Here is a 9,051-nt window from a genome sequence, read left to right as displayed (position 1 = left end):
AGATATTAAATATTTGTTTGAATGAATGTAATTAATGGATTTTTAAAGTCTGATTAATCTGACAGAAATACCAGGCATTTGATTCCATTGCAAATGATTAATAAATGTGAATTGGGACTCATATAACTTTGTAAAAATAAAAATAACAAGTGAAGCTAACTGGAAAAAGATGGGCTTAAGCTGTCACTGCATGAGCTCTCAGCATCCTGATGAAAGATCACAATTGCCATCCCTGTCATTGTTAGGAAACTATAGTAATTAATATTTTGGTTCGGACTAAGCTATTCTTCTTATTAATTTTCAAAATGTTTGTGACATTTAATTACTTTATCTAAAAACCCATGGTCTATGAATTGGATATTTTCCACTCTAGCCTTCTCTACTCTGGGCTCTAACAGGCTGACCTCTGTAGACTGCAAAAACTGGGATCCTTTGACATTGAACATCTGGTTGGGTTGAAGTCATGAGAGGCACCAGCAGGAGATCAAAAGGGGGATGGAGAACGAGCTTAGAGTATGTATTCTCCCAGCTCCCTCCTGGCTGGGTTGCCACAGGCTGGCTATGTCCCTTTACTGACCCAAGGCCATAGCTCCTCTTAGTTGGCCACGCCTGTGGCCGCTCTCTCCAGGTCTTGGTAACTGCTCCCTCCCCTTGCCCTTTCAGGACTGGGAGAGGTAAAGGCTTCCTGCTATTGCTAGCCCTGGTGTATGGAACCACCCTTACCCCTGTTTTCCCTTAACTCTGCCCACACCTTTGTAAACAGCCTCTGTTTGACTTTGCCTGGCTGTTTCCTGCTTGGATCCTGAGTCATACCTCATCCGCCTCAAACTCCTGAGAATTTGAAAGACACGGGTCTATAGCCTAGAAACAAATTAAATCAAAGGTCCAGTCAATGGAAAATTTTAACAATGCATAAGAATTCATGAGCATAGTTCCCAATTTGGAGTAGACATAATATAAGATATAAACAGACACACTTTATATTCACATTGGCATGAATTAAGGACACTCCTACTTGGAAATAACCTGCACATGGTAGGATAACAAAATAGTGGCTCGGGGCTGGCCCCGTGGCCGAGTGGTTAAGTTCCCGCGCTCTGCTGCAGGCGGCCCAGTGTTTCGTTGGTTCGAATCCTGGGCGCGGACATGGCACTGCTCATCAGACCACGCTGAGGCAGCGTCCCACATGCCACAACTAGAAGGACCCACAATGAAGAATATACAACTATGTACCGGGGGGCTTTAGGGGGAAAAAGGAAAAAAATAAAAACAAACAAACAAAAAATAAATAAAATAAAATAAAATAGTGGCTCATCTAGCTTATCTTTGTTCTGTTTGTCTTCAGCCCTCTTCAGAGTTAGAACCTAAAGATTGTTAGGACAGGAATGGTCGAACCTAAGTTCTAGTCCCATCTTTCCCCTTCGTCTGCTCAGAAATCTTGAGAACTCAGTCAACTTTTCTGAAACATCGTTTCCCAAACTGTAAAATTAGGATGTTGGAATAAATTATAGCTAAGATATCCTTTAGCTCTAAATCTCTAACTATATTTTATAATTATGAAGAACTGTCAAAAGTTTTCATTTTAAAGTTGTAGGGGCAGCAACATAGCATTGCTTAAGAACACAGCTCTGCAGCCTAATTGCTTGGTTTCAAATCCCAGCCCTACCACCGACTAGCCACGCAGACTTGGGCATGTTTCTTAATCTCTTTGGGCCTCAATTTTCTCACCTGGAAAATGGGTACGATAATAGTAAAAATACCTACCAATCAGGGTTGCTTTGAGGATTAAATGAGTTGGAACTTATAAAATACATACTGTGTGCAATGCATTATTCTAACCACTCAATAAATGTTCACAATTGTCATTGATGCTGAAAAATTTCCACAGACAACTTACTGATCTGGCAGGCTTTTATTCATCAATTCATGAAGTGGGTAGCATTCAATCTGGCAGAGAGCAAGGAACTCCAAAGAGCTGTACAAGGCAAGAACTGTTTATAGACCAAAGCTAGCAGGAACAAGAGAGTCATACGGGGTATCTGCTGATTGGTTAAAGTAGGGTTACTTCCCTTACATGGAGCAAAGGGAAGTCTTAGAGATGGAGCCGGGTCAGGTAACTTGTGCTAAGCAGACAATTGCTGATGGGTTGGCCTGGGCCTTCCTTTTCTGGGACAGCCAAGCATAGAAACTTAGCTGGGGCCGGCCCTAGCAGCGCTCATCAAGCCATGCTGAGGTGGCATCACACGTAGCAGAACTAGAAGGATCCATAATAGAATATACAGCTATGTACTGGGGGGCTTTGGAGAGAAGAAGGAAAAAAATAAAAGAAGATTGGCAACAGATGTTACCTCAGGGCCAATCTTTTATTAAAAAAAAAAAGAAAGAAAAGAAAAGAAAAAGAAACTTAAGTTCTGGTTTGTGGATGTGGGGCTTAGCATAAGCAACTCCATCTGGGGCCTAGTCTGGACACCTTAACAATACCCAAGTGAAATGATTTGGGGTTAGTAATAGATGATGTATATGTTATACTGAATTGAAAATTAATATTAGAAGAGCAATTGCTATTTAGAATCCAAATATAAGCAGTATGGCTTAAGAACCTGATTCATAGCCTCTTGTTATATTTTGAGATATGCCATGTAAAGATGATTTGAACAACAATTTACTGCCATCTACGTGTGTGCACACATTATTATCAACCCAAGATTCCCCATCTATATATATATATGCATATTTACATATATATGGCATAAGAGATATACTTAATCTTTGTATATACATATATACTTATTATATATTTTTATACACACACACTAGGAATGAATAGCATGATTTAAGGAAAGTAATATTGCTATTATATAATCTATGCAGAGGAACAAACTTGTAATAAAGTTTTCTTTACCCGGTACCCAGGGTAGGAAATGGAGGAGGTTCCGAGCTGGAGGAAACTAGTAAAATGGGCACAGCAAATAAAGAGGTGGGAAAGGGAAAATGACATCTTGCCCTTAGCCTACCCCCAGCCACATATCACTTACCATGCACCAGAAAAGACTTCCATTCCTAATGACCTTGCATTCCAAGATAAACCATGAATAACAGGAACCTCCTAAAAGCCTTGACTAACAGGAAATCCTAAAAGCTTTGCCTCCCGAGATAAGCCACAAAAACAAGAACATCCTGTTTTCCTTACCAAAAGACAGGAACATTCTGTTCTTATCCAATCTGAATTGTCAACGGTCATATCTGAGCTATAAATATCTGCCACATCATCTGAGCTATAAATCCCTGTTCTTCTATAGGATGGGCCACTACTTCTGAAAGCCTAGTTCCCTTGAAGTGCTAGGAAAAATGTTCTCCTGGATTTGTCCCTGGATTTTGTTTTGACAAAGTTCCTGAATAGTCGTAGTGGAACTGATTTTCTGGTGAAGTTCAGAGGTTGGATGGATGCACTGAGGGCCAGCTTCACACGCAGGCCACATGTGCAGTTACACAGGGCCCCGCCCTTGGTTTAAAGCTCTGCTATCACCATCTTGAAATTCTTAATAACTTTTTAAAAAGAGGCCCTGCAAGTTGTACTGCTGGTCCTGGATGCACCATAACCCTCTCTCCTTGAGCACCCAAGTAGAGTAGAAAGAGCATGGTCTTTGGAGTCTGACAGAACTTTTCATTTGAGAAAGCTCTCCCCTCCATCTATAAAATAGCATGATACCTCAGACTCGTTAACTGATTACATGAAATCGTGTGTTTACCGTGTTTGACACCTAGAAGGTCCATAAATAACAGTTCTGAATTGTCCCATTTACCTTCTCTGAAGTAGAGCTATATCCTTACGCAATCTCCTTTTCTTCTCAGCATGAGTCTAAACGGAAGCAGCAATTCATCTGAACAAGTATTTATTGAGTGAGAGTTGAGCTACTTATGTGTTCGTTTCCTCACTTCCCATTCATCCGTCCTGTTACAATCAGGCTGCGTCCTGACAATGAGCCTCAATGACCTTGTTGCTAAATCACCTTCAAGTGTTATCTTACTTGACCTCTCTGCAGCATGTGACAATTTTAATGTTTATCTTCTGTAGCACCCACTGTTCTTTTCTCTACCTCTTTGGCTGCTCCTTCTCAGCATCAATTGCCAACCAAATGCTATTCCTCAGCTCTCTCTCCAAGGACCCCTACATACTCTACACGCTTTTCACTCTACATACACCTGTTGGGTGAGCTCATGTATTATTTTTTTTCTTTGAGGAAGATTAGCCCTGAGCTAACCGCCGCCAATCCTCCTCTTTTTGCTGAGGAAGGCTGGCCCTGAGCTAGCATCCGTGCCCATCTTCCTCTACTTTATATGTGGGACACCTACCACAGCATGGCTTGTCAAGCGGTGCCATGTCCATACCCAGGATCCGAACCAGCGAACCCCAGGCTGCTGAGAAGTGGAACGGGCACACTTAACCACTGCGTCACCAGGCCAGCCCCTCATGTATTCTTATGCCTTCAATTTCCATCTATATGGTGGTGATTTCAGCTATGAATATGTAACTGTTAGTGTTTTGGGCAGCAAGAAAGAGAAAATTCAACTCCACTGATCTTATCAACAACAAAGGAGATTAGCTGAATTATATAACAGAAAGTAGTGTTGAAATAAATTGCTAGCCCCAAGATGGAGCTACTCCCTCCCAGGTGCCATGTCAGTAAACCAAAACTTAAATAACTTGCATGTTCCTGTAAATGCTCTGCTTGACCAGAAGCTTGGTGTATCCACCCAACCAATCCCAACTGCCAAGAATCTGTAATGATTTCCTTGTTCTCAGATAGGCAAGCCCAGCCGATCAATCTAAGCCAAGCACTCTTTCTTCCCTGATTGACCTGCTAGCCTTATGAGGAAATCCCTGACCTCCTAGCCATTCATGCCCTGTTTCCTCATTGCTCTTCAAACACTGTAAGACTTGCTCTTGTCCAAACATCCCTCGGGAAGAGTGCTCCACAGCTTGTGAGGCACCGTGCTCCCCCAATCTATGGATTGTGTTCCAGTGAAAAACAATATCAAACTCGTTGCTAAATTGTTTTATTTTTGTCATTTGACAGTAGAGAGGAGGGGTCATGTTCAGGCACAGCTCAATCACAACCCTGGCTGTTCTCCCGTGATTCTCTTCCTTTGTCTTCCTCTGCTTAACTTCATTCAACATGACGAGACTGAGAAAAAAGAGTGTTGCTTCACAAAGCATGTCATAAATTCAAGGAAACTTCTTTCCCAGAAATCTCCAGCAAAACTTTTCCTGCTTATTGGCCCCAAATGAGTCACATGCCTACATGCCTTTCTTGAACCCATCCCTGTGGCTGAGGGAATATGGGTGATGTCTTCATTGGTTTAGGCATGCTAATCGCTGTATCATTCACTGTAGTAAGCACTGCTTAGCCTTAATCTAGACCAACCTCTGAAGACAGGGTCATTTCCCCAAACAACACAACTGCTATAAAATAAGGGAGGGATGAAATGAGTATGTCAAGGCAACCACAATGTACATCAGATCGATCTTCTTCAGTGGCAAGAGACTCAAAATAAATTTCTTGATACAGTTATGCTAAATATCTGAGAGGCTGGTTTGAAGATACTGCAGGCCCAAAAACACGCAGGAAATCGTTAGTTCTAAGAATTGTGATATCATGAGAGCTTACACATCTTTAACCTTTAAAATAGATGGTTAGGAACAACTAAGACTTTATCTTACCTTGTTAAGTAATTGATGTTTTCTTAAAAAATAAAAAACCCAGCTGTGACAACTTCTTTTAACTATCTAGAAGAATGCAGGCACCCAAAGCTGGACACCTCATAACACTGCCGCAGGGCCCTACATTTTCCTTGAACGATCAAGCAATCAAAGGGAAGCCCTATGGAGACAGCTAGGAGTGACAGCGAGGGATGACCATGAAGTTCTGCCCTTATCTGCTGTCAAGTTCTTCCGTGGTCTTCCAAGTCTAACTGGCTCCCAGAGCAGCAGAAGATTCTGCCAAAAAATGATTGTATTCATAAGTAAATACATGCACTATCACTGCCATTCAATCTCTTCTTTAAAACCAAATCAGCACAATTTCCAGATCCATAGTTCCAAGCCTGCATTTTCCAAAGACACTTCAAAATCCACATGTCCAAAATTTAAGTAGTCTCCCCTTCTCTTCAAAAACCCCTCTAATCCTCTCAGCTGAATCAATGGCACCACCAAATGCCACCCAATTCTTCAAATCCAAAGCCTAGAAATTAGCTTTGACTCTTGACTTTCCCCCACCCTCACCAATCTCTAAATCCTATCAATTCTACCTCTATCACCTCTTGAATCTGTCCGTCCATTCCACTGCTATTACTTTAGACTATCACCCAGACTCCTGCTTGGTCTCTGAGCCTCTACCTGCAACCTCCACAATTCATTTACCACTTAACAGTTAGAGTTCTTTCTAACACTCATCTTGATACAGGCCTGAAGCAAGGTTGACATGACGGAAGCCATACTGTAACTTAGAAAAACCTCTAACCAACCCACTCAGCTGTATATGTTTTAACTTGCACATAGCCTAGGTGATAAATAGTTACCCTCTGGGAAATATGCACACTCTGCAGATTTTATAATCCTGGCTGACGCATGTACCTCCTTGTACTGATAGATGATGACTTTGTTCTTATGAGTTTCTTAGGAATATGACGACCTCCTCAGAGAAGAACATCTGTGTTGGCATCCACGATCGATGACGACTGAAAGGCCTGGTGTGGCCCCTCCAGTCACTGATGTCAGATGGTCAACATTCCTGAGTCCCTCCTTCATAGCCCACAGCCCTATATAACTGCTTAAACTTTGTGCTTGTTTAAGATGGTCTTTCGGACATGAGCCCACCATCTTCCAATTATGCTGGCTAATCAAATAGATCCCTTTTTCCACCACCGGCTCCTCTTGCAACTGACTGGCTTCAAGGTTGTGGCAAGCAGAATGAGCCCTGGCTCGGTTAAAATCTTTCTTACGCACATCCTATCTTTGCTTAAAACCTATTTACGACTCTGCCCAGAGTCCTCCAGACAAAGCCTTAACTGTTTAACATAACACAGGCCATGAGGCCCCATTTTAGCTTTCTAGATCAGGAGAGGGCAAACCACCGCCCAACCAAATCCAGCCTACTGCCTGTTTTTGTACAGTTTGCAATTTAAGGTTTTCACATTTTTAAACGGTTGAAAAAAATCAAAAGACGAATATTTCATGACACTGAAAACTATATGAAATTCAAACTTCAGTGTCCATAAATAAAGTTTTATTAGAACACAGCCCCACCCATTCATACTGTCTGTGGCTGCTTTTGAGCTACAAGTTGAGTGGCTGTGACCCAGCCAGTATGGCCCACAAAACCTAAAATATTTACTATCTGGCTCTTTATAGAAAAAGTTTGCCAATCTCTGCTCTACACTCATCTCTCACTACTCCCCACTGTAGCTCTTCTGAACTATTTGCAGTCCCTAACAGACCACTCTTTTCTCTCTGATTTGCTCGCCCCACCCCTCCACGGGTGCTCCCATAGAACTATCCCCATCTTAAGATTTAACACTTATTCTGATCGTCCTTTTACTTGTCTGTTCCAAGAGTTCACCACCGAATCCTCAGCGCCCAGCACAATCTCTGCCCTGCTTCAGCGCTTGATAAATGCGTGTTGACTGAATAAGCAGCATCCTGAAGAGATGAACAAGACTGGCTTCCAATTTTCAAGAGCTCACAAAGGGCAGACAGACATACAGACAAATCAATCAACAAGGACGAATGAAAAAGCACTAAAAAGTAGCAAGTACTGTGCAGCATAACCAAGGAGAGAGAATTGTACCTGAGGAAAGGTGCCTCTTTAGAATCCTTTCTGATTTGAACATGTCCCCCCACCCCCCGACGAAATTCTTACTGAGCTTTTTTGTTGGAATGTAGTGCCCTCATCTGTAAAACAAGGCTAAATAATTCCACTTTCACAGGATTAAATGAATATGGTTAATTACTGAAAGCATGTAGCTCAGCGCGTGCTTCATAGAAAGTGCTCGATAAACGGCTAGTCGCTCACGAATGCTCTAAAATGTTCCATTAGACGGTATCCGTATGGAGTCTGTATCCGAGGGGGTCTCCGGTGTGCATCCCCAAACGCATGGCCCAGCATCAAACCCAATCCGGCAGTTAGAGCAGCGACCTCTCATCTCAGCTAAGCGCAGCACCAGGCGTACCGGACCGGCGGCCCGCTAGGCTGAAACGCCCTGGAAACCGCCCGGATCCGGAGCCCGCGAGGTGGAAGAACTACAACTCCCGTCGTGCTTCACCCGCGTTAGGGCTACTCTCTATTTTATTACTCCCAGCGCCTTCCGCACAGCCTTCGGAGGCTCCGCCCCGAGGGGGGGCTCTCTTCTTTCCCTCTGTGATCCCGAGCGTAGCCGCGCCCGGGTCACCGGAAGACTCCATGTGACGTCACGGGGGGGTTACGCGTCGCGCGGCGGGTGGGAGTTGTCGGACGGTCTCTGGCTGGGTTCGGGCGGCCCTGGGACCGCGGAAGAGGCTCCCGAGGGCGGCCGCGATGCCTCGCCCGCAGCGGGTCAGTCAGCTCCTGGATCTGTGAGTCCTCCCGTCGCCGCCTCCCGTTCGCCCCGCCCCAGCAGCTCCTCCGCGCGGCCAGGCCCTGCGCTGCTCTCCCTCCCCGGCCCCTTCCCACCCCAGACTCGGGAGAGGCCCCGCTGGTGTTTCTGTTCCTGGGCTCCTGACTTGTGGTCTCCTCGTCGAGGACAGTTGTGCCGACTGGGCTGCTGGGCAGGCCTGCCCTCCGTCCCCTGCCCTGGGCGCCCCTCGATGGGTGTGCGGACGCTGTCAGCCTTAACCGCTCCAGGCCCGCCCGGGTAGTTCCCGGCAGCGGCCTGTTTCCCACGGAGCTGAAAGCCTCGGTAGAACAAAACACAGCGCCAGATGGGCTGTCAAAAGCCTTCAGTGAAGTTCCGCCCGTTTCTGTAACTGGGATAAATATCGGTTCTTTGAGGCAGCCAGGAATCCTGATTACGATT

At 44.5% G+C, this 9,051-nt stretch overlaps 1 protein-coding gene and 2 long non-coding RNA genes across 4 annotated transcripts in view; 1 reads left to right on the top strand and 2 right to left on the bottom strand.

Annotated features, from left to right (window-relative positions):
• Positions 1-1,897: 1,897 nt before the first annotated feature.
• On the bottom strand, positions 1,898-3,131 carry LOC139083544 (uncharacterized). Its single transcript, XR_011540355.1, has 2 exons — positions 3,036-3,131; positions 1,898-1,975 (listed from the first exon to the last, which is right to left on the bottom strand). It is a non-coding gene; the product is annotated as an uncharacterized lncRNA (long non-coding RNA).
• A 1,911-nt stretch (positions 3,132-5,042) lies between these two features.
• Positions 5,043-8,260, bottom strand: LOC103563455 (uncharacterized). The gene is made up of 3 exons (XR_011540352.1): positions 6,580-8,260; positions 5,723-5,998; positions 5,043-5,186 (listed from the first exon to the last, which is right to left on the bottom strand). It is a non-coding gene; the product is annotated as an uncharacterized lncRNA (long non-coding RNA).
• Positions 8,261-8,356: 96 nt separating this feature from the next.
• AMN1 (antagonist of mitotic exit network 1 homolog) overlaps positions 8,357-9,051 on the top strand; it is a 58,199-nt gene continuing 57,504 nt past the window's right edge. The window contains exon 1 of one of the 2 annotated variants that reach the window (XM_008538841.2): positions 8,357-8,591. Coding sequence is in view for 1 of the 2 variants with exons in the window: in XM_008538840.2 (XP_008537062.1) it covers positions 8,574-8,611 (38 nt within the window). In the remaining variant the exon portion in view is untranslated. Of the gene's footprint in view, positions 8,612-9,051 lie in introns of both variants that reach the window. The other variant, XM_008538840.2, reaches the window with a different exon arrangement.

Source organism: Equus przewalskii, chromosome 5, assembly GCF_037783145.1.
Source record: "Equus przewalskii isolate Varuska chromosome 5, EquPr2, whole genome shotgun sequence".
Lineage (NCBI taxonomy): Eukaryota > Metazoa > Chordata > Mammalia > Perissodactyla > Equidae > Equus > Equus przewalskii.
This window is presented reverse-complemented; position numbering and strand designations above follow the sequence as displayed.